General features: G+C 43.4%; 1 protein-coding gene, 1 long non-coding RNA gene and 1 gene segment (V, D, J or C); 2 read left to right on the plus strand and 1 right to left on the minus strand.

Annotated features, from left to right (window-relative positions):
* The window catches only part of LOC607937 (T cell receptor alpha variable 9-2), a 544,059-nt gene that overhangs the window by 438,988 nt on the left and 79,164 nt on the right, over nucleotides 1-25,907 (plus strand). The gene's annotated exons all lie outside the window — the stretch shown is intronic.
* LOC102155413 lies at nucleotides 60-25,067 on the minus strand. 2 transcript variants are annotated; one of them, XR_005363032.1, is made up of 4 exons: nucleotides 24,916-25,067; nucleotides 22,748-23,009; nucleotides 22,373-22,505; nucleotides 60-1,844 (listed from the first exon to the last, which is right to left on the minus strand). It is a non-coding gene; the product is annotated as an uncharacterized LOC102155413 (long non-coding RNA). The 2 variants fall into 2 exon arrangements; XR_005363031.1 differs by lacking the exon at nucleotides 60-1,844 and having other exon boundaries at nucleotides 21,836-22,505.
* Nucleotides 12,473-19,895, plus strand: LOC102155496. The segment is given in 5 exon segments: nucleotides 12,473-12,744; nucleotides 16,406-16,684; nucleotides 17,268-17,333; nucleotides 17,660-17,791; nucleotides 18,944-19,895. Coding segments are annotated over 4 exon segments (540 nt in total).

Below are 25,907 nucleotides of genomic sequence, written 5' to 3' on the forward strand. Positions count from 1 at the left end.
CAGGGTCCTGGGATTGAGCTCGGGCTCCCTGCTCAGCAGGGAATCTGCTTCTCCCTTTCCCTCTGCCCCTTTCCCCTGCTTATGCACACTTGTTCTCTCTCTCTCAAATAAATAAATAAAATCTTTGTAAAAATAAAGAAAGAAAATCTCAGGCCCTTTTGATAGCAACAGCAGCAAAATGCACACTCTCCTTAAGTGGTTATCATTTAATAATGTCACCTGGCTTTCATTGTAATAGTCACAGAGATCACAGGCAAACTGGGACCAGTATGTTAAGGGCCCCAGAGGAGTTTTCAAAAAGGAAATAACCTGTTGAAAACCACAGGTCAGACAAGAAGATGAATAGCAAGCATCCGCTGAATTTAGCCAGAGCCACTGTGTCTTGTTGCATGGGCCATGCCTTGCACAAGGGCACTCAGTCCTTGGGGTCAAGTGGGGCTAAAATTCAGCTTGTGCTCTGCCAGCCGAGCCAAGGCCCTGGTGGAGAGGTGCATCAGCTGGAGAAAGGGACAGCTTTTATACAGCACACAAAGGTGCCATCTCTTTGTCAAGCCTGAGCCAGAGGGGGTGCCTCTGCATATGCCCAGCAGGTTTGCCCTTTCTACATCACACAAAGCACCATATGGGCTACTGGCTCTGGATTTAGCCACTAGGGACTCAATGGAGAGGATGAAATTTTAAATTTACATGAAAGCCCTTTGTAAAATGTATAACACTATTCAGGTGTAAAGTGGGACAGGCAGAGGTGATTCAGAGGCTTAGCAGGTCACAGGAGAAATAACACTGACCACAAACCCACAGCCCAACCACAGCATGTAGAATCCACTTGAGACATCCAGAAATCTGACAAACTCCTCTATGAGAAACCATTTGAGAGTAGACTGGCCAGAAGGCACAGATGGGAATGGACATGATGCCTTCTGAATGCCCATTCTAGTCGCACGCTCCAGGCCAGGTCTGGCCAAGAGGCCGAAAAGCCTCAGACAGAAGCAACTGGGCAAGCTTGTTGCAAGCCTAACTGCCAAAACCCTTTCATCTTGCTGGAGCTTGACTTGGAGAAAACATCAGGCCCCAGCGGTTCTCAGACGCCACACAGAGTGAAACCACGGGAGGTTTTTGTAAAGCCCTGTAGCACTGTGATTGGAGGGATACCCACAGTGCTACAAAACCCACAGAGACCTATACAAAAACTGCAGGGCCAAAGGTGGCATTTCCCTGAGAAATCCTCAGCTTGCCTACAATACCCCAGGGGATGAACCCTGCAGGAAACCACCTCTCTTTGCTCAGGGACCCAGGAAGGACACCAGGAAGTCGACCCAACCAAGAGAAGTGACCCCAGCTGCTGGCCTCTCAGTCACTGCTGCCTTCCTTGGATCAAACTGGCATTTCAATATGCTTCTATAGCCACATGTGGAGAATACAAAAAGAGTGTTTTTTTTAAAAACGTTTGTTGTCTTGGTTCATGTTGATTCTATGGTAAGAGTTATATGAGCCATCTCATGTGGAATTTCTGAATCCAAATCCCTGGAGAGATTTGCCAGAGTGCTCTGCTTTGCAGTTTGAGAAGACAAATTCCAAGAGAGACTGATTTGTTTTTAAGCAATCTCCAGCCGTAGTTGTTCATTCTAAAAGCGGACTGTACTGTAAATCACCAGAACCTCATCAGTGCTTCACAATGCCCAGTCACCTCTTGTTATGCCACACATACTCTCCGTCCTTAAAGCAGCACTAATGAATGTGAAGGCTTTGACTCTGGAAATAGTCATGAATCCAAGATTCATCTTCTTGGCAATACCAGTTTTCCAAGACTGAGAGTTAGGCGTGGGTCTAGGAGTGAGAAGAGTCTAAAACAAGAGAAAGAAGTAATTCAGAGAATATCACGAAGCATACTATACCAGAAAGTTCACTGTAGGAATACATGCTCCTACCTACTCCTCAGTCAACAGCCTCCCAAAAGCAAACCCACCCCACCTATGGTTAATTAAATCATCATGAATCACTTGGATAAGCAATGAGGGCATCTTTCTAAGAACTGAGCCCTAAAGACCCTCCAGTCCTAAAGCTGATACGAAGAGGAACGCCCAAGGAGAGCTGCTGAAGTTTTTGGAATGGCCTCAATCACTGTGTTACAAATAAGCTCTTCTTTGGAAAAGGAACTCACCTGGTTGTAGAAGCAAGTAAGTAACTCATTTGTCTGTTCTTTGGGTTTGGGGGGGGTCTTTCATGTAAGGGGGCAGAAATATCAGGTAATAGCATCAAAATAGTGTCAAGGAGGACTGTGGGGAAGATGTGAACTATGGTTAGTCCCTCCGTAGGAGCTGGGAAGAGGTTTGTCTGTAAAAAAAATTGAATCTGGGCTGTGAAAGAACCCATACAGCTCTGGAGAAACAGAAAATTTTGCCTAATCTGTGGGATTCAGGTCCAGGCTGGAGAGACCACAGATTGTTTGGCTTAGCTTAACCCCAAGGAGAGAGCTGATCGGAAAAAAAAAGTTGATCTGAGTCTGTGATTCTATCAAAGTTCTCCAGATATAAATAATTCTGACCTTCTTTAGGCTGAGAGAGAGAGAGAGTTCACTGGCCATAGAGGGTGAGGCCAGAGGGTGGTCACTGGTGTCACTACATTTCTCTTCAGAAAAAAAGGAACCAGTTCCAAACATCTGCTTCTAACTGTTTGAGTTGCAGATGGAAGCTAGGTCACTAGAAAAGATGTGGGAACATTCTGGTTCCCAATGAGACCAGATTCCAAGCAGAACAAAGTGAATGTGTAATGCTTCCAACTAAGAAATGCTTTAAAGTCTATAAGACACAGGCAGGAGTAAGTCCCTAAGGACTCGTGGGGTTCATCTTCCTCACTAAGAGGACATGAAGCCACTCACTAATTAACTGTTATAAAATAATCAATGCTAAAGTTGTCAAATTATTGTACTCAACATAGAAGTCATCTTTTCATGTCATTTAAGTGATATTTGAATCCAACCATGTCTTGCTTTAAAAAAAAAAAAAGGTGGCAGCTTCCAGTTAGATAGTGGATATTAATATTAAGCCATCAAATGTAAAAAACAAATACAAAACCCCATTTCAAAGGTGTGAGGGAAGTCTAACAGTGAGATCAATGGTCCCTAATCTGCTGAGCTGGCTACTAGAAAAGTGACAGCACACTCTAGCCTGATGCTTGGCATTCAGCTTGTGTTTTCCAAGGTGAAAGTAGGCTCCAAAGAAGCATGGCAGAAGAATGTGATGGGGTGGGCTCCTCTCCAGAGAATGCCTGGGTGTATGATTGCAAGAGGCATAGCATTGGGGGCTAAGGAAAGGAGAAGAAGGAGTGCAAAGGGCACCTGGGTGGCTCAGTTGGTTAAGCAACCGACTCTTGATTTCAGCTCAGGTCATGATCTCAGGATCCTGGGAATGAGCTCTGCATATGTAGATACGTAGGGCTATGCTCTCTGCACAGAGTCTACTTTAGGATTCTCTTTCACCCTCTGCCCCTACTTTTGCTGTATTCTCTCTCTCTCTTTCTCTCTCTCTCTCAAAACAAATCAATAAATCTTAAAAAAAAAAAAAAAAAAAAAAGGAAGGAGCGCAGGCTGGCCATTCCCAGACTTCACACTATGGGGAGAAGTGGGGTAGGGTTTTGCACCCAGAAAGAGATAGAGATCCAAAGCTATGCTAGCACAGTCAGGGCTGAAAAATTCTGAAAGAGAGAGAGGAGAGAAGAAAGAAAGAAGAAAGAAAGAAAGAAAGAAAGAAAGAAAGAAAGAAAGAAAGAAAGAAAGAAAGGAAGGAAGGAAGGAATGAAGGAAGAAAGAAAGAAAAGAAATAAATAAAGAAAGAAACAGAAAGAAGACAGAAATAAAGAAACACAAAAGCAACATCAATCCACCACGAACAAAAAAGAAGAAAAGAAAGAAAGAAAGAAAGAAAGAAAGAAAGAAAGAAAGAAAGAAAGAAAAAGAAAGATCATGGCAAAATTTTGAAACTTCAACTAGTTCAGGCTCCTGCCCTTATACCTCATTGGCTTTAAAATTTCTCACTAAAATAATTGTTCATCCACATTCCCTGTGAAGTTACTGAATGATTTCCCTAGTCTCCCTTTGTTCACCGTGTCTTCTTAATAGATTAAGTCCTTCTGTTTTCTGAGCTAATGATCCAATGTTTCCCAAAGTGTGGATGCACAAACCATATTTTACATGGTATATAGACTTTTATTTTATTTTAATTGTACTATCTTTTAATGGATATCAGAATAGTAACAACTAGGTTGTCAAACCCATGTGACTTAAAGTTTAATTATATTTAAAGTCAAAAAGTGAGTAAATTTAAAGAAAACTATTAGGCAAATTATATGACAAATGGATGTGACCAAAAGAAAGAAGAAAAAAACTCAGAGATGTGACTAATCAAAGGCTAAGAAACACTGATCTGGTACATTCCATCCTCCTTTGAAATGAAAAGATAAGGGGCATCCAAAGAGAGAAGGATCCAGAATATCTTTGAATGGTGTCTTCTTTTTTAGCCAACTAATATTGGATTGAGGAGGCCTCACTGCAAACCCAGAGCCTTTATTTTCGCAGAAACCTACTTTCTTTTGAAGCTTCCTTTTCCTTGGATGCTCCTTTCAAGTTCTTTCCTGCAGGACTCCTGAGTAGCACAAAGCTGACAATAGATGTACACAAACCCACAGCCCCAGATCCATCAGCCTTCTAGCCCTTGGCGAGAGAAAACCTGGGGATGCCACCTGACTTCATGAAACAGAACCAGAGAACAGGACAAAATAGCAAGGAATAAAGAGCCACAATATAAATGTGTTCTACTGATAGTGACAACGATTGGAGTCCAGAAAAGGCACAAGGTCATCAGGAACATCTTCATTAAATTGGATCATGAGACACACTTAGATTAATATGTAGTATTATATCTACCACTTTCTGAGTGTCTACTGTGTATCAGGCCACTGGACAAGGCACTTCTTTTTTTGAGATTCCAAGGTTTTGGGGTTTTTTAAATTTTTTTTTAAGATTTTATTTATTTATTCATGAGAGACACAGAGAGAGAGAGGCAGAGACACAGGCAGAGGGAGAAGCAGGCTCCATGCAGGGAGCCTGACGTGGGACTCAATCCCGGGTCCCCAGGACCAGGCCCTGGGCCGAAGGTGGCGCTAAACTGCTGAGCCACCCAGGCTGCCCGGGTTTTTTCATTTAAACTGAGTTAATTAACATATAATGCATTATTAGTCTCAGAGGTAGATGTCAGTGATTCATCAGTCTTATATAATAACCAGTGCTCATTACATCATGGATGAGACACTTTATTAATGAATGCCAATTTATGCACTTCTCACTGTGACCATGCAGAACTATGACCTGCTTGTTTATAGATGGTGGATTCTCCAAGATCACAGAGCTTAGCAAAGTCAGAATGTGTGTCATCTGTCTGATTCCAGTCTCTGTGCATCTTAAGAACTTTTCTATGGAGACTGCAGTTTGAGGCACACATGGAGGATTTTCTTACCTGGCCCAGCCTCGTCCTCCTCCTCTACTGGACTCCTTTCCAAGCTGCCTGCGCGTGAAGCCACTATTAGGCTGTTTCCCTTGCAACCACCATCTCCACCACCATCCTTCCCCAAGGAAGCTCTTCCACCGCCATACCAAAACCAGTTACTCAAAGAGGTATTCTTCAGGCAAGACCCATTCCTCACACTACATCCCTGGACTCAAGGGTCCCTATACTCAGGAAGAAGTAGCTAATGATAAGATTATCATCCCGAGAAAGATGAGTACAGAAAAATCCCAAACTCGTCAATGTGTTTCTAAAATACCAAAAGATAATTTTCTCACACCTGTCTTTGGCATTCCCTCTCACTTAGGATGTACATCTCCCAGAACAAAGTGTACTTTTTTAAAATTTGAGTATAGTTGACATACAATGTTACATTAGTTTCAGGTGTACAACATAGTGATTCAACAGGTTTGTATATTATGCTATGCTCACCACAAGTGTAGCTATCATCTGTCCCTATACAATACTATTACAGTATCTTAGACTATATTCTCTCTGTTTGCCTTTATCCTATGTTGTGACTTATTCATTCTGTAACTGGAAGCCTGTATCTCCCACTCCCCTTCCCCTTCTTGCCACTCCCCAACCCCCTCCCCTTTGGCAACCACCAGTTTCAGAATGGAGCCTGTGCCCTATAGTTCCTTTGGCCTGGTACCATTATTTCCCAGAGATTCAAAAAGCTCTCTCTCCTTCTCCAGGTCTTTACTCAATGTCACTTCTAGTGATGGCTTCCCCAACCACCTCCTGTCATTCTGTAGTCCCCTTACCCTGTTTTATTTCTATACCCTCACCTCCACCTGAAACTTCATATACTCACTTACCATCTGTCTTCCTTGCCCCCTGAGGGCAAAGACTCTGAATTGTTCCTCACTGTATTCACAAATACAGTGAAGGCACTAAATAAACGTTTGTTGAATGAATGAATGAATAATCATTATGGCATAAGGCAAAGGGAAACGGAAATAAAAGCCAACTGAACCTGCAGAGGCAAGCCTAAGTCCTAGCTCTGCAACCTTTGACAAGTCACCGTCCCTGTATCTTGGGTGCTCTTCTAGCTGCTGAGTGAATCAGCATGAACAAAGCAGACAAAAATTCATGCCTTATCGGAGCCTTCATGCTGATGGCAGAGGACAGATGGTAAACCAAATAAATAAATAAAATATATAATATTTTAGGTGGTAATAAGCCCTGTGAAGGAAAAATAAAACAGGAAAGGGAATGCAGAAGACTAGCAGAGGGAGCAGTGTGCAGTTTTTAACAGAGGAGTCCCAGAAGGCCTCACTGGAAAGGTGACATTTGACAGAGACCTGAGGGGGTGACAGAGTGAGCCACATGCAGAAATCCCAAAGAAGAACACTTCCAGGCAAGGGGAACGCAGTGCTGCCTAGAGTGTGTGAAGCATAGTGAGGAGGCCCATGTGGCTGGAGGAAGGAGAGTGACAGGGAGAGAATTTGAAAAGGGGGTCAGGTTGGTAATAGGCCTAGGGACAGGGAAGCTCATAGGCCACCGTAAGAACTCTGGTGTGGGGACTAGAAAGGGAAGATTGGAGAATGGGATGGAGGTCACAGCTGACCTCGAGAAAGGACCAGGGGAGACAGAAACTTGGATTTCTGGCTTCACTCATACCCCTAAGAAGTGAGCACTCTCATCTTAAACTCCAAAGAAATAGGATTCTCTTCTCTCTTAACAATCTTTCCCTAACATCCTGCCCCTGGGTAGCTCTGTGCTTAGGAAAATTATACCCCTTGCTTCAAGTAAAATGTGTCTTCTCTGGGTCTAACCCTAATGAACATTCTAATCATTCTACCAAGGCTTTCTATTTACAGAATGCTTTATACATAGCCTTTCATTTCATCTTAGGAACCACCCCCCCCCCATACAGAAGATATTACCCTCACTTTATAAAGGAGGCAGATGAGGCTTTATGAAAATGGCTACGATTATTCATTCAGTGAGGAACAAAGTCCAGTTAGATTTCAGGTTCTCTGACATCTTTCTACTTCACCACAACTGAAACCCACTTTTCATTTTAGTGATTCTGAAAGTAGATCTGCAGTCCTTTACAGGGCTGGAAGCAGATCTGAAAATGTAGTCTCTCCCTGGTTTTTATAAGTGACAGGGGCAATCTTACAGACTCTGATTTTTACAGAGGCTAATTTAACTGTCACTTTTAAGTGTGAGTATTTCATGAAAGCTTGCTACAATGCGATATTCATGAATATGTTATTAAAATGCACTGAAGACTCTAATTCTAGTTTATACTAAGAAGTCTGGCTGTTGCACAATGCTTGACGACGATACAAAGCTCATACAGAGTATGAAGTGGAATTCCCCTAAAATGAGGAATGAGTGAGGTACATAACTCACTAGATCTTTGCCCCACCTAAATGTAGCCCAAAGGCTGAGAACCACTACTCTATGACCAACATTCCACCTTCCTTCTCTCCTGATCAAACTAAGAAACTCCTTCCAGTCTCTCTCATTCAAAGCACAAACTCATTCTCTCTCATTCAGAGCACAAATTCAGATTACAACATGGCAAAGGTTCAGATTTCTATTTGACACAGGAATCACCTTCTGCTTTGTCTTGAAGGATAGCCCCCAAGTCTAAAGATGAGACAGAAATACCATCCATGATATCATGTGACTTGGCAACTGGTACCAGGGTTGCCATAAAGAGAAAGCAAGGCCATTTTAAAATTATGTCTATCAGCTGTGCAGTATCCATGATCTTTGGCAAAGGAGCCTATCTGGTGGTAGAACCATGTAAGTGACTCTTTTTTTCTTCTTATGATCACTATGTTTAGCAATTTTCTTTGTTAAATATTTTCCCAAGTCACTAGGTTGGGAAACACTTGAAAAGATCTAACCAGGGATCCCTGGGTGGCGCAGCGGTTTGGCGCCTGCCTTTGGCCCAGGTCGCGATCCTGGAGACCCGGGATCGAATCCCACATCGGGCTCCCGGTGCATGGAGCCTGCTTCTGTCTCTGCCTCTCTCTCTCTCTCTCTCTCTCTGTGACTATCATAAATAAATAAAAATTAAAAAAAAAAAAAAAGAAAAGAAAAGATCTAACCAGTGTGTAATTTAGCAAGGGATGATTTGAGCAACAGGGTCTGAGTCTCTGATAAGATCCAGAATGAGGTATGTGCTGCAGTGGTCCTCCTGACCCACGATCTTTCCTGGAGAATATGTGTTGTCTTCCCTCCACCTGATTAACTTTAGATAACCAACTTACCACCTGTGTGTTCACTATTCACAGATCCAGGTCATAACCAGACCTGTACTAAATACATCTAATAAAAGAGAGATGTGATAATGAGCATGACAGACCAAGAATTCAAAGACCAAATTCCAATTCTTCTCTTTGACCGACAAGGTCTATGACTTGACTTCACTGAACTTTAGTTTCCCTCTACCTAAGCCAAGTGATTTACAAGGTGTCTCCCAGCTTGAGCACATTATGATTCTGATTATCATCCAAACCAATTCTTAGGGAAGATTTAGTAGGAAAAGCAAAGAAGTCCAATAGTCTGAGTGTCTTATGACACAGTAGCAATTCTGTGATTTGATTTTTTTAAAGTTTTATTATTTATTTGAGAAAGAGAAAGAGAATGGTGGGGGAAGGGCAGAGGGAGAAATAGTCTCCCCGCTGAGCAGGGAGTGCAAAGGTGCAAAGCGGTGGGAGAGGGGGGGTTCAATACCAGGACCCTGGAATCACAACCTGAGCTGAAGGCAGATGCTTACCAACCGAGCCACCCAGGCACCCCTCTATGATTTGACTTTTTAAAAGGTACTGTAAAAAGAGTCAAAACTGTCCCTATGCATCCATTAATTAACCTATGTTTCATCACAGAAGTTTGACAAGTGACTGCTGAGGTTCCTTCCAGTCCTATTATCTATTACTCTGATTCAATGCATGGAAACTAGGCCTAGAGACCTGGGTGTAAGACTTAGCCCACCACTCACTATTTTAACCATACTTAGTTTCAGAGACTTCATCTGTAGGAAGGATCTAATAATATCACTTTGACAAGTGACTGATGAGGCTCCTTCCAATCCTATCATCTACTATTCTAGTTCAATGCATGGAAATCACAGAGAACTGGGAGTAAGGTCCTGCCCAGCCACTCACTATCTTAACCATACTTAGCTTTAGTGACCTCATCTGTAAGAAGGATCTAATAATATGACCTCATGGAGTTTGTTACAGTGTTTGCTAAAGTAGTATAAACACAAGACATTTGTAAGTAGCAAAGCACTTATCCAAATGGTAGTTACCTAGGATTACTATGACCCTTTGAGTAGGCTCCAAGCCTTTTGCATCGATGGCTCTTGCTCTAACCATCATGTTCCTCCACCTCTAACTAAGGCATAGTCTTTTATGACGGACTTGAGCCTTGTAGTTAGGTTTCTGCTAACAATAGCCATTTGTCAATTCTCAGCAAAGCCAAAATGATTCCTTTCTCCCTGTGAAAATGTGATCCTGAAGCAAGATCAGGGGTAAGTGATGGCAGGTTGAGGAAATAATAGCAGAAAACTTGGGGACTTCCCTCAATGCCAACGCTCAAAAGATAACACATATTAAACAAGCTGCCAAAATATAATGCTTAGATCTCAGAAACCATTGAAGAGTTTTACATCTCCAACTATACCTGTTCTGCTCTACCCATCCCCTTCCAAACAGATGGACTACACAGAGGGCAAATAGGTAGCAAGGTTTTTTTGTAATGATGCCTGAGGTGGTGTGATGAAGCACAGCTTGTCTTTGGAAGAGGGACTCGACTCCTCATGGAACCAAGTAGGTTATGCATTTTACTCTAGTGCATTTATTCACTTGGAGTTGTAGCCTGGTCCTGAATGAATGGAGCTTCTTAAGAAGTCAGGAGGTTCCAAACTAGAAATCCATTGTTTTGTTGTTGCAGAGAGTCAAGGTAAAATTTTAGGACAAATTTATCTGAAGAAAAATATTCTTGGAAACTCGGTTCTAAAGATTTACAGCAATAAGCCTTCTACAGTGGCCTGAAGAAAGCCGTTAGTCAGGCTTTTGGTCCTCTTCTTCGTCAGAGATTGCGACCAGGGAAAAAGGCAAGTTCTAGGTGAGGAGATTCTTCCACTATTTATGAGGGAAAAAAGTCATGGCCACAGTGTAAGAAGAAGAACAGACCTTTTAAAGGAAGGAAAATATCATTAAAGACGGAGTTAGATCAAGATAGTCTTCTGTCAAAAACAAACAAACAAAAAAGATAGTCTTCTCTCCCTGAGAAGCCAATCTTGCCCTTGTGTCTTTTGGCTAAGAACTTGCTTTAAGTCAGTGTACCTGGCTCAGACTAACTGACCCCCAAGGTCCCACCCTAGTCCGGGTCGGCCAAGAGCAGTTAATGTGCTCATCTCTTCTGTTAGCCCTGAATCTAAAGACTCTGCGCAGCGTTCAGAAGCCTATATCCACTGTAGAATCACAGCCACCAACTTCAGAACAATAGGGAAGTAATGGTACTCTCCCAGGGATATTGTCCACTGGTGATCTGTTCCAGGGCTTGGAAATCCCAGGGCAATATTCAGGTAGTTTGGATAGCTGCCAACAGACAGTCACTGACACCAGTCCAGAGAACAATAGTCTCTCAGAAGCTTTCCAAAATGCAGGCATTACCCCTTACATGATTAAATTTTATTTCAGAGGAAATAAAGAAGCAGGGAAAAGTATATGAATACGGCAAGGTTGACAGTCCTGAAAGCAGCTGGTCATGTCAACATGGCGTCTGCTTCTCAGAAGGAAAATAAACTTACAGGGGTTCTTGATTGCTTGTTGCTTCCAGGGAAATAGTGAAATTTGGTGAGTTGCCTTTGAGAGGAGAGAGACTAGAAAGAAGGAGGGAAACAACCATGTTGTAGCTGATTGCAGTCTGATCGATGTTGGGCAAATTGCATCTGAGCAAAAAGAATTGTGTTTCATTTTCCCTTTAAATCATTTCCACTTGAAATTCAGAATTATCTGCAGTGTTAGAATCAAATCTCTGAGGCTGTGCCTATGGGAGTCTTAGAGAAGTAGGAAAGAGAAGAAAATGATGCTTAGCCCCTCTGCTGGGACACTGACCTGTGCTCTCCAGTGATACTCCATTTACTTCTTTAGTTTTCTCTTCCTGCTGTGATGGAGTGTAATATGATTATGTGAAGCTCAGGTAGGGAAAGTGAGAATTGCAAGTCAATCCTTAAAGTTTTGACAGCAAATAATGGCCTGATACAACTGTCATTCCCTTTGGCTCTAGAAGTCCTAGACTCTGGATTTCTGGTGATGAGACAAAGTAATCCATATGGTCTTTAAATTCTATTTCACATGATTAGTGATTAGTATATCCTCCTAAAGCTTGTATCTGAGTCTAGACAGGAGAAATTATAAAATGAAAATAAACAGTCCAAAGAAAGCACTGGCTTCTCAGACCTGCATCCATGGTACGTGGCACCACTGGGCTCCCCATCGGCTACCAACTTCTTGTTCAACCCTCAGATCCTTAGAAAGCCTTTTCCTGGGCTTAGGGAATTTGTTTCCAAACAAATATGGAATTTGGAAATTTGGAAACAAATTCCTTATTTTTGTGAGACTCAGTCTGAGTAGGGAAGAAATCAGGTTTCTAGTCAAAAAGCAGAATTTGTGACCCAAGAGAAGAAAGCCAGAATATGAAAACGAGACCTGTGTCTAAACCCTCCTCAGCCTAACACTCATTACAAGAACTGTCACCAGTCAGTGCCCCATCCCTATTCCCAAGCTATTGTGCTCTATTTAGAGAGGCCTCCCAATCAACTGAGAGTTAAATTTTCTGTCTTGAAGGCAGCTATCAATGACCTGTCCCCTTCCTCTCTCCCTCTATGTCAGCTCTGTCCCTCATGTCCTTGTGTTTCCTGGCTGGGATTTCATGCTCACATCCTTATCCAGCAAACTATTATAAGCTTCAAAGGGAACTGAGACTTTGTGCACTCAGCCCCTTCATCTCATCAAGGGCAGCTTTGTAGTTCTCTGAGTTGTGGGGTCTCTAGGCTGGGACCCAGGCTGGGGAGGCAGAGCACAGATGTTCTAACCCAGGCCCCAGGGCCAGCCCCAGGCTGATTACTTGTGAGGCAGTGCTGCAATGTGCTCTTGGGATACTCGACAGATGTTTTTTGGAGCTGGCACCAGACTCTTCGTGGAGCCACGTGAGTTGATTTTTCCCCTATATTTCTAGGGATAAACTGAGTTCTGGCACTGGTGCTGCCACCCGGTTTGCACTACTTGGCAAAGTATAACTAGGAGATGGAGTAGCCTAGACATGGGGGTAGGCCAGAGTAAAGAAACAGGCTGAGTCATTGAAGTAGCTCTGTAACTACTTTTGTTTTTAAAAAGCATATATTAAAACTATAGGCCCAGGCTGCTGGGTGGCTCAGTTGGTCAAGCATTCGACTCAGTCTCAGCTCAGGTCTTGATATCAGAGTCATGAGTTCAAACCCTGTGTTAGATTCCATGCTGGGTGTAGAGTCCATTAAAAATAATAATAATAAAAATTTAAAAAACCTATAGCCCCCACTCATTTCTGGAATTCTTCAAAGCAGCTAAGAAAACTAGAAAAAATATAGTAATTGTTGGAACATATAAGCGGGGGGGGGGGGGGGGGAGGGGCAGGATATGCAGGGATGCTTTGGCCCAAAATCTCCAGAAGGTTGTTTTGTTTTTATCCATGTCTTTGGCTAAGCTGACTAGTGTACATGCCTCATTGCAATCTGCAAACAAATGTCCTGTAGCTTAGAAGATTCAGGAGGGAGACAGTTAACCAGATCAGAGTAATCAGGTAGAGCAAACTTGTATTTCAGTGTTCAAGTTAAATCTCCTATTGTCAGAGAACCTTGAAATTGTGAGTGACATTTGTTACAGATGGTACAATTCCTAGGGAACCAGTAGGATTCCTATGCAAATCTAGATGATTTCTACTTCTATAAGTCAAGAAAGACTGTTCAGGAAAGGTACATACTTCTTCTGGTATTGTTGACCAGAACATAACCTTAGCATTGGATCAGTACTCATAAAAAGAGAAAGTCTGAAATAAAACAATTATTCAAACAAATAGGGCCCTGGAACCCAAGCTGAAATGTAATTATATTTGTGGGCCAAGAAAAAAGACTGGAAATTCTCAATAAATAAACAATTACATCTTTAAATTTTGGACTACAATAGTGCAAATTTTATCCCACTTCAGATTTTGGGTTAAGTTAAATATAAGACCGACTAGGTTACATACGTCAATGATAGAAAATGCAGGTTCAATTCTGTCAGATAACCATTTTTTGATTTTTTTAAAGGTTCAATTCTGTCAGATAACCTTTTTTTTTTATTACTGTGATATCAAAGAATGGATTAGATAAAGCACTTTACTTTCAAACAATTGTTTTCAACAGATAGGTATTCAATGAGAAAGAGAGTCTGAGAAAAATGTTTTACCAAACCAATGCATTATGAGTTATCTGAAAAGCTAACAGATTAAGAGCTCAATATCAAAAAGTGTATGACCTTCTTCAGACATTTGTCTTGTCAGCTGTATTACATTGTTCAAATTATTCAAACCAGGTCTCTCTAGCTGAGTAATCATTGACAACTGCCTTTGAATTTAGATTTTAAAATCTCAAGCAAGCCTCAATTATCCAAGTAAATCAGGCTAGGATTGGGTCATATTCTTAAGTAACCAAAGAGATAGGATTATTTTGTTTTGTTTATTTTTTAATGCACTAGTCTCCTTTCTCTGTATATCTGTTGATTCCTTGAAAATCAACCAGAATACATGTCACCAGGGTCAGTATATTGAGCAAGAAATGTCACATTTCTGAATGCAGGTGAACGAGCAGAACATGTGGTTTTTCAAGCCGTTACTGTGAGAGTTATCAGTGTCTGTTATCAGTGACTTCGACTATGCTGGAAAGCAAAACAATGAAGCTTTTCTCACATAGGTTGAAATTTGGTTCCGGAAGAGCCCCTTGAAAAAAAATCCCCAGTCCGCCTCTTGTGTAGAGCTAAAGCTAAAGTACAAGGAACCAGATTCTTAAGAATGAGTTTCCTGCCCTGAGTGCCTAAAACAGAATCTAGTCTTTCAGCTGAGCTTCCTGGCAAAGAATGTATTGGAGAATGTTGATGCTAGTCATGAGGGGGCTTCTCTGAACAGCTGATTCCCTAGGAAAGCCCTGATTAGCCATAATCCGTTCACAAAATGGCAATCAGCAGGAACTTCTGACTAGCAAACACTCCATCTCAGCCAGATATAAACCAACTAATTTGGTTATAGCTTTACTACCGTGAGCTTCACAGCTGATGCCCAGATTCAAATTCAGGACAGAACATTAGAAAAATCATTGCATTTACTCACTCATTACCAAGACTTTTCATTTAGCATTACCTTGTGTCTTGACTATAGATCATAGTAAATAAAAGTACACTGGAATTCAGCATTTTTAATTTGATATCACAAGTTTTAAAACTCACCTAAATTTTATTTATTTTATTTTTTGAGAAAGAGTGTAAGCAGTGTGGGGCATGGGGGTGGGTGCAAGAGGGAGAGGGAAAGAATTTTAAGCAGATTCTGTGCTGAATGAGGAGCTGGAGTCAGGGCTCCATCTCATGACCATGAGACCATGGCCTGAGCCAAAATCAAGAATCAGAATCTTGACTGACTGAGCCACCCAGGTGCCCCCAAACACACCTAAGTTTTAAATATAAGAGCTATATTCACATAAGCAATTAATATTGAAAATTAACAGGTAAGTTTGTGAATGGAAATATATCCAGATCACCATTCACAGATTGGTTGTCTCTCCTGATTGCATGCATTTTCAGGTGCCAACCCCCCCCCCCCCGCGCGCACACACACACACACACACACACACACCACCTTTTTTAACAGTTATTTGAAGATAGTTAAGAAGCCAAGTCACCATGGCCAAAATTTATCATAATTTGGAAACTTCAGTAGGTCACAATGGGAAAGAATCATTTCTGCCTCCTTCAAAGCTTTAAAACTTTCAGTTTCAAGGAAAGAAAAAGATGCAGATACAGAATGACAGGTAGATGGTAGATCAAGATGAGGCATGAATACAGAGGAAGCCAGGAAGAGAGCCAATTATTGGGACCAACACTGCATAGCTTCACTTAGGAAAAAAACAAGAACTGGGTTTAAACTAGTTTTATCTCTATAAGGACTTCCTGGGAATGATAGCTGTTATTTCTGACTCAAAAGAAACTGCAGGAGTGTCCCTTACAAAAGAAGTATTTACCTAAAGGCAGAGAGATTTACCCCTTGACTTCAGTGGTTATCTTTTCTAGCCCATAAAATGGGGATGACAAACTGAATAACTGCAACACTACCATCCTCAGAGTATTTCAACTAGTCATGTAGTCCCTCTCAGACCCTGATTCTTTGACACAATGCAAAGAAGGAGCACCTGCCCTGCTCTCACTCCAAGGACTGATGCATTTAAAATAAACCAACTGATGCAGACAGCTACTCAGCCTGACTGCAATTGTCCAGAGAATTGATTAATAAAATATAAACAATTGAAACTCAGACAACATAGAAACCTCTTTGTTGTTGTTCTTTTCCATCTCTGCTTCCAGCCATATCACTTAGCAGCTCCTAAATAGAAGTCAAACAGACTGCCTTTCATTTCTGCTTCTCTTGGCCATCCTTTCACGGGTGTGCTAAGAAGCCCAGGTCACTAACAGGATGTAGGAAAGTCTGGGTTATAACGTTTGGCCCCAGTAGAATTGAGGTAAATACCACTGTTTAGTTCCCATACTTGTGGATAATCATCTTTCAAAATAAATTGCTTACATTTGTAGGAAGCCAGCTTCCTGCCAAACCATCCGTTTTCACCATGAGAAATGGGACAGCTGTTGCTTGCCTGGTGAAGGATTTCTACCCTAAGGCTATAAACATAAGACTTGAATCATCCAAGAAACTAGAAGAGTATGACACTGCAATTGCCATCTCTCCCAGTGGGAAGTACAGTGCTGTCAAGCTTGGTCGGTATGCAGATCCAAATTCAGTGACCTGTTCAGTTGAACACAACAATGAAATTGTGCACTCCACTGACTTTGAGCCAAAGAAAAAACCTTCAGGTAGGTCATATCTAGCTTCAAGAGCCTGGAATTGTAGGGAAGAAAAGTAGAGGGAAAAGGAGGTTAGAGATACAAACTCTTGACAGAGAACTCTCAATATGGCATCATGCTGGAAACAAGACTGAGGACCAGCTATGACCCATCATTGACTTGGAATTGAATTCTGCATCCCTGGCCTGAATCTGATATAAAGGCCATCTTATTTCATCCCCCATCTCTTCTTCACCAATCCCTGCCTCCTTCATACTAATGACTGTCCTACTACTGGACTCTGGCTTAAAAATTGATGTACAACCTAATGCGGTGTGAATGCCAAAACAAAGGGCAGCCCAGCCTATCATGAGATTGAGAATCCTAGTTCTTCTTATGAATTAGAGGCATAGCTGAATGCAGGCCTCATAGTATAACAAAAAAATCCCAGAATGGGAAGAATGTTGGCTATGTGAATAACTGCCTGACCTTAACCAAGTCATAACACCTGGTCCTCAGTTTTCTTACTCAAAGTCTCCTTCACTTTTAATACTTGAAATCCTTTGAGCCTCTTGGTTGCCAGTGAATCCCTGACCACTGCTGTTTGTTCCAGGTAATACAAAACCAACAGAACCTGCAAACGTGGAGCAAACGTCAGAGAGCTTCTATGCGCCCAAAGGTTAGTTGAAATCAAGGGTCAACTTCGAAACTGAAGGTTAAAGCAAACTCTGTCATTGTCACATGAGGCCAAAAGTCACCGGCTTTCAAAAGAAAACCAAAACCAGACCTGAGCCCAGTCGATTCCCTGAGTCTCTCAACAGCTTGCGCGACTGCAAGTGAACAGTAGCCTGGGGTCCCAGAGGGCTGTCAGGCATCAAGCCGGGCTTGCAGACCAGGCAGATTTCTGGTGCTTCAGGGCAGGCTGGTTGTCAGTGTTCCAATAAGTTCTGGAAAGGAACTTAGTCTCTTGCTAAATCCAACATCTTTACTCTTGTTCATCCACAGTTCATCACAGTTCCGAGTTCACAACTGGAACAGTGAACATGCTGTCCCTCACAGTGTTGGGGCTCCGGATGGTGTTTGCCAAGAGTCTTGCCATCAATTTTGTCTTGACTGCCAAGTTATTTTTCTTTTAAGGTAAGAATTATCTGCTTTTTATTCCTACCTCCACTCAAACTATGCTACACTGGGAGAAAAGGAATTTAGGAATGTACAAAGCCAAGAAGCCTTGAGAAGGGAAAACACATAGAGACATATGATTTAATAAGGTGGGCCACCTCAGATGTTCAGCATAATGCCCCATCTCTTATTATCCTCTTATTTCATCAAAATGTATTGTGTAGTATAATGTAATACCAGCCAATAATCCCCACCTCTTACCCAGGAGCTAAAAAATAAGGAAGCTAAGTAAGGAGAAATAGTTTTCTTTATTTACTATTTTGTTTATCTGGCCACGGGGCCATGGGCTATTTGCAAGGCCATCAGTAAAGCTTCATTCAAAGAATTTCAGAATATGCCTTTGCCTGCACAAAGGGGACACCAGCTCCCATTCCTTTGGCACTCCAATGTGTAGACCATCCCATCTTTGGGATGAACCTCTACCTCCATTAGTAGTGACCAACCCACTCACTGCTAGCTATTCAAGATGCATACAGAATCACAGCTGAGACATTATTTGCCTGCTACCTGCATTCCTTCTTCAGGTAATCTCAGATGCAAAGTTCAGACTAGGGAGCAGGTTTGCCTACAAAGCCCCTTCTCCTATATCCTCAAACACTCCTCAGTCCCAACTCTTGATCTAGTGACAACTCTGGATTTCGAGTGCAAGCCTGATCCATTCCATCCTGAAAACATGTCCAGTCATTTCTAAATGGGTGACTGGTTTCCAGTAGCCCCAAGGACACAGGCACTGTGGCTCTATACAAAGAGCACTACACTAGGAGTCAGAAGATGTGGGTTTTCAGCCTGACCTTGTCACTAACACTATGCTACTCTAGCCTGGTTGCTCCACCTCTTCAGGCCTGAGTTTTTGCACCCACAAAACAAAGGAGTTATGACTGAGGAGAGCAAATAGGTTGGCTGGCTTATGCCAACACTCATAAGCTAGTACTGACCAGCTGAATTATGGCCATGTGTAGAAGGGAACCATGCCACCATAGACTAGTGATGTCTGCAATGATACAGGCATGGCAAGTATTGGCCAGCCCCAGATGACATGAGTATTACTATTCCTTCTGGCAGTGATGGTCTGTGATCTATGTCACTCTGACAATTGTCCTTCACTTGCAGGCTGACTGGTATGCGAAGGCTTGATTATGAGACTCTTGCGTTATGTCTTCACAAAAGCCTACAGAGGACTTGGCTCCTAGGCTTCTGACTTCTTGGTGATTCAAGTTGACCTGTCCCAGCCTTGCTTGAATGGCTGCTACCCAAACCAGTTTTCCTTCGAAGACAATAAATCCAGCTCATTTTCCAGCCTGGTGGAAAGACAAAAGTCCTAGGGAGTACGGGGGTTATGGTCCTAACTGCTTTATATGCTGCTTTATAAAGAGATACAGGACTCATTCTCTTTTTATTTCTACAACTGATATACTTTGAAAAAGGTGGTTTGTTTCTTTGACTTTCTTCAGAAGTAGAAAGTGAAAGTGGGATCCAACAGATTCCCAGCTCCATGCTCCCCGAAGAAAATAAATCCTGGGGGATAGAGAGCAGATGCCCTTTACCTAACATGAATGGCTCTGCTCAGCCCAGCACTAGGTTTGCCCCTAGCTGGCCACAAAAGCATTTTCTGCTTTTCCTAGTACTTTACAAACAAAATTATATTTGACTTCTCATGCAGCCAATGGGGTTTCTAAAACCTCATTTAAATACTCTCCAAGCTATTAGCAAAGATCAGAGTAAAATACAGAGAAAATGTACTTCGTTCTATTAAATGATTTCACAAACATGAATGGAGTCCCTCTAAGTTCTAGGCAATGTGCCAAGGGTGCAAAGGGAGTTAAGGCATGAGCCTATTTTCAAGCAACTAACTGTGCAAGTGTTTCTTGAGGGAGGGAATAGGAATGAGACCCCTCAATTTTGGCTGTAAAAACATTATCTTTACCAGGTTTTGCCTGCCTATCTGTGCACGGGGCATTTGAGTTCAGGCGACGCTGATTCTGGCCTGCCCGATGCTGTCGATGGTTCTCTGCCCTTCCCAGTGCTGTTCTCTGTTGCATTTATTAAAGTACACTGAGTGTGCCTTGCGTCTAGTTTTACTCATAACACACCACCGCAGGGGAAAGTGGGTGCTGTGAACTCACTATTAGGCAGACAAAAGCCAAACTGAGCTTATAGGTCACACCGCAGCTTCCTGGGTCCCAGGCCTGCAGGCTCCCGCCCAGGGACCCTGCCTCGGGGACCCTGGGTGTCCTGCTGTTGCTGCTAACCCCTCTGTGGCTTCTGTTACTCCCACCTCAGCAAGACCGCAGCTTTTCCCAGGTGCACCCACTCAGATAGCAGAGTCCTTGCAACTTAGCAGTGTGTTTTCCTCAGCACCCAGGGTGCTAACTAGGGTATCAAGAGGGGGCTTATGAGGTCACAAGTGAAAGGGCAAATGCTCACCAACTCCCCTGCCATCGCCATCTGCGCTCCCATGTTATGTCTTCATAGCCCAAAGCAAAGAAAGGGACGGTAGCTCTCTGAGTCATGGGGTTTAGGACCATCTAGGTGGCTAAGCAAGTCCATCCAGGAAAAAAAAAAATCATTAAGAGTCCCTACAACTACGTCTTGTATATGGAAAGAAAACTGCTTTCCAAACCATTCCCATTTGTTACCTTGGGTAACATTAGCATGTTTCTCTAAGTGGCTAAGAAAAAAAAGTCACATCCTCATTTTTCAGATGGATAAAATATCCCCCCCCCAAAAAAAGGTAATGTACCTGGACCAAAGTCCTTTGGTGAGACAAGGACATGTCTATGAGCAGCACCACATTATCAAGAGTGCCAGCCCAAGTTTTCTTCTGCAAGAGCACACTGCATCCCTAAGACAAGGGCAAGGTGTCGATTTGATTTCAGCTAGACTGGACTTCAGGATTATCCTATATTTAGCATATAAATGAGCCACCCTCTGGTCCACTTTGGTGGTTTAAAAAAACAAAAAAAAAAATCATAGCTTATCACAGGATCTCAAATTTCCTCCACCTAAAGGAGCCTTCAGAAAAGATTAATGCCAGGAGCTGGGGGAGAGGAGTGTGCTGACTGTGGCTGTCTTCAGGTCTGGGGGGGGCATCATACTGTGGATTCTAGTTTTCCAGAGCTTTCACATACAGCACCTCGTTTAAGTCCACAACAACCCTGAGGGAGTCCTCCAGAAGGCTGCTACACACACTCAGTCACAGGCAGAACAGAGACTCCGAAGGCTGAGTCAGGTGCACACACCCTTTTGCTCCCTCACTCTTGTTTTCTACGTTCCTCTCTATACAGTGACTGCTCTTCACTCACCTGTCTTGAAGCCCAGATAAACTGCTGCCAGAGCACCTACTGATAAAGCCTGCTAGGGTGCAGCTACCAGGGAGAGCCCTAAAAGTGCAGTATCCCACCTTGGCTCTGTCATTAACCAGGTCTCTGACCTTGGGAATGAATGTCCCTCAGTTCTCTGGGCTCCAATGCTTTTCCTATAAAATCATAGCTAAGACTTCTACTCTCTCCAAGGTTGTATCTCATAATTGTACTCATTGTTTGAAGGCAGAGAGTTCAACAAAAATAAAGAAAAGAGGGACCCATGCCCAGAGCCTAGAGTGTATCTTTTTTGACCCTACTTGGCCTATAGTTGACCATAGTTGGTTTCCTCTGGAGATGATTATCTTCCTTGGAGACACCATAGAGCTCCAAATTCAGGGACTTTGAAGCTGGGGTTCTGGGAATCACAGACAACTTTCTGGCAGGAGCTCCATGCTCTTCAGTGAAAGAAAAATATTCTCCAAATAATGTAAGTAAAATGGCAGTGTCAAACAGCATTAGGAAAAATAAGGTGGCTGTACAAGAAGAAAAAAAAAGGTGAATTGGGGAAAATTTTTTGAAGTAAATAACTTTGTGTCTAATTTTGAGCCTTAGAAAACAGACCAATTCACAATGATGGATAAATGGTGGAGACTAAAATAAAGACCCTCCTGATGAACTCTCCTTAGCCTGGCCCTTCACCTGCCCCACCATCCTGATATCTTCATAGGACTCAGCACATACTTGTCAGGCCCTGCTCTCTCAGGCATGAGTGGCCTGAGCACCTGGGGATACAAAGATGAGACTTCTTCAGACATACCGCTCCCCCTCTACCACCACCAGGGCCCATTGAGTCAGAAGGTGGGAGGTGCTCTGCTTCATCGGAAACCAGAGCTGGCTTTTTATTATTCAGCAGATACATTAGGGCACCTCTAAAGGCCAGGCTGGAACACAAAATAATTAGGAAGAAGGATCCCATGTCTGATGAAGTGACCTGCCGTGGTTGCTATATGAAGTTGTGCTAGGGGTTTCAGTTCAGACGTCCTGGACAACTGTGTCACTGTGGGTATCTATGGCACAGTAGTAAGTGGCACTGTCTTCAGGCTCCACCTGGGAGATCACCAAGTGGAAGGTTTTCTGGGACGGATTATGTAGTACAGAAAATCGACCCTGAGTAAAATCTGCATTTCTGGATTGAGTGTTATCCCTGTAAAGGATAAACTGAAAGGAATGATCTGACCTTATTCGGTACCAGTACAAATCTGGGTTTGAATATGAAGTGTCGTAAGTGCAGAGCAGTGTCACCTTACTGCCACTTGCCACCATCTGTTCCAGGGAGCTCTGGATCACTTGCTCACACAGCACACCCTTGTCTGGGAAGAGAAGAAACAGAATATAGTGAAGTCCTGCGCTCCATGGGCACTGGGTCCCCTGCGGGCCCACCCAGAGGGAACTCAGTGGGCAAAGGCAGGAGGAAGACACAGAGATGAAAGTCAAAGGCAGAGATATAACTGGAAAACCAAGTGTAGAGAGAAACAGGCCAAGTGTTTCAAGTCAAGAGAAAGGGAAACAGGGTTGTAGGACAAGAGGAATGTACACAAATGAGTATACTCACAAAAAAGCAAAAGGCTAAAGCCCACAAGAAAAATCATCTTCTCTTCCTAGCGGGGCAGAGGCTGAAGAATAAAGTGGGGTCCCTGAGTCTCTGAAACCATCCCACGGCTTCTGGTGGGAGGAGGTGGGAGGGAATAGGAGCAGGCAGGCAGCCCTGACAGTCACATGACTGGATGAGCTGTAACTCTCTGAGGCAAATGCTTCCTGCCAAGAAACTGTTGTTGTTATTGTGATTTTGGTTCTCAATCCATCTTGAACTAATCCTTTTATGAAACACAAAGAAAATAAAAATTACTTAAACACACACACGCACACACACAGAAATAGACCTGCAAGCCCAATGATCACGTGCTTAGACATCCAGTTGCTATACAAGAGGCTTACCCTCCATTCCTGTATCCTCGGGCCACAGACTAGGTACCAGTCCAGGATCACACAGCACCCAGCACAGCTGCACTGGTACTCAATAAATGGCATTTGGGGGGCACCTGGGTGGCTCAGTGGTTGAGCATCTGCCTTCGGCCCAGGTCGTGACCCCGGGGTCCCGGGATCAAGTCCCGCATCAGGCTCCCTGTGTGGAGCCTGCTTCTCCCTCCCTGTGTCTCTGCCTCTCTCTGTGTCTCTCATGAGTAAATAAATAAAATCTTTTTTAAAAAATTGATTCTGAAATCTCTCCTAGCCCTAAATTCTAGAAATCTTCTATTTCTAATGCCTGGGGGCATACCCTGCCCCCAAGAGTGCTTACTGCACGTCACACAGTGTGACTTCCGATCTCTCAGTAGGCCCTTTGCAGCACATGCTTAGCTCCAGCTGGCAAATTCTCCCCCGAAGCAGAGCTGCCCACGGTGGGCCTGGGGTGGGGGTGGGAGTGCTGTGAGTGGTTTACAAGCTCACTGGGCTAGTGCTCAGTGTGGCCACCGGAGCCACGGTGGCTGGCGTGCCTGAAAGCAGCCCTTCCAGCCACCTGCCAGGCAAATATCGTTTTCTGTGTAAGACAGGACATGACAACAATGGGAAGGCGCTGCCCCGAGAAAGAGAGGACCGACTACTTCACCCCTCCACATCCAGCAGCATTTGGAGGAATGTTTATAGGAGTCTCTTTTTCCCTTTCCCTGTGTCTGACTCATCAGTGAGTCCTGTTGGTTCTGCCATGAAATATTTGTCCAGGTTCTCAATCTCCACTGCCGCCACCTCCCACAAACACCACCGTCTCTTGTCAGGACCACTGCAGTCACCCCCTAACTGGTCCTCTTGCTTCCGCTCTTCTCCCTGGACAATCTATTCTCCAGGTTATGGAATGTAAATTAGATGATAGCAGCTGGATCTCCTTTCCTACAAATGGTCCATCCACTGCCTCCTGTCCAACCTCACACACACACACACACACACACACACACACACACACACACGTGCTCCATAATGTCAGTTCCATGAGGGCAAAGGCCTTGCTCATCTCTTCCCTGATATACCCCCCAGCGCCTAGGATTGTGTCTGATACAGAATCGACAATCAGTAAGTATTTGTAGAATAAAGGAATGCGACTTTCTTCATTTAAAAACACTTTAAAAATCCACTGATGTGGAGCAGTTCTCTGGATTTAACAAATAAAAATACAGGACACCCAGTCGAGTTCACATTTCAAAAGAACAATAAAACACTTTTAGTGACATTTGGGATGCATTTATACTAAAAAGGTATTCATTGTTTATCTGCAATCCAAATTCTGCTGGACACCCTGTATTCCATCTGACAGCCCCAGGCCTGGAGAATAAGGAAAGTGAACACAGGGCAGCCAGAATAAGTCCCCCCATGTGTAGCCCCAGATCCCAGGAGCAAGAAGAGGATAGTTCAGTGACCTGGCTGCCAGGGCCTGCACTGCCACCTGCTGGCTGGGGTCCCTTCCACAGGAACCCAGCCCCCTGCTAGCACGAAGACCAGCTCAGGGCCACCCGTCTCCAACATCCATCAGTCTGCCAGTCCCCACCCAGCATCCAGCGTCTGTCCCTCCCCAAAAGGTATCAGCAGCCTTGATATTTATAAGAGAACCAAGTGTTCCCTTCCCGATGTAGACAGTAACGATTTTCCAATGAAGCTGCAACACTCTTCTGACTGCCCAAAGTCAGTTCCAACCTGACCACACCCAAGAACAGAGAAGAGGGCTTCAGATACCCTAGCACAGAGGGATGTCCCTCGCTGGAATGCTTCACCCGGACCTGAGACTTTCGGGATGATCATAGTCATAGTCATGACCCTCCCCACCAGCGGGGTCCTTCCAACAGTCCATGAAAAGCATCCCTTCCGGAAGAGCCCTTCTCAGAACAGCAGTGCAGTATCACAATGAAGAATGAAATTCTGTCACAGAAACAGAGGAGAGCAGTGGTCACCAGGGAGCTGGGGCAGGAGGCACAGCAAGACGTCGGCCCAAGGGTACAAACCACCAGTCAGAAGATGAATGAGTTCTGGGAATCTAATGTACAGCCTGGTGATTATAGTTTGTAATACTGTATTACATACTTGAAGGTTGCTAAGGAAGTAGATCTTCAATGTCTCTTGGGGGACCAGGGAGGCGCAGTCGGTTACGCATCTTACTCTTGGTTTCAGCTCAAGTCCTGATCTCAGGTTCCTGGGACCAAGCCCTGAATCAGGCTCCTCACTCAGTGTGGAGTCTGCTTAAGATTCTCTTCTCTCTCTGCCCCTCCCACCTTGCTTTCATGCACTTTCTCTCTCAAATAAATAAATAAAATATTTTTTTAAAAAGATTTTAGGGATCCCTGGGTGGCACAGCGGTTTAGCACCTGCCTTTGGCCCAGGGCGCGATCCTGGAGATCTGGGATCGAATCCCGCGTCAGGCTCCCGGGGCATGAAGCCTGCTTCTCCCTCTGCCTGTGTCTCTGCCTCTCTCTCTCTCACTGTGTGCCTATCATAAATAAATTTTAAAAAATTTAAAAAATTTAAAAATAAAAAAGATTTTAAATGTTCCACCACAAAAAAAAGAAGTGGTAATTATGTCATGTGATAAAGGTGCCAGCTTACACTATGGTGGTAATCATTTTGCAATATATAAGTGCATCAAATCAAAGGTTTTACACCTTGAATGTGCACAATGTTACATCAATCATATCTCAACAAAGCTGGGAAAAAAATTTTAATGTTTTCTTAAA

This window comes from Canis lupus, chromosome 8, assembly GCF_011100685.1.
Source record: "Canis lupus familiaris isolate Mischka breed German Shepherd chromosome 8, alternate assembly UU_Cfam_GSD_1.0, whole genome shotgun sequence".
NCBI lineage: Eukaryota > Metazoa > Chordata > Mammalia > Carnivora > Canidae > Canis > Canis lupus.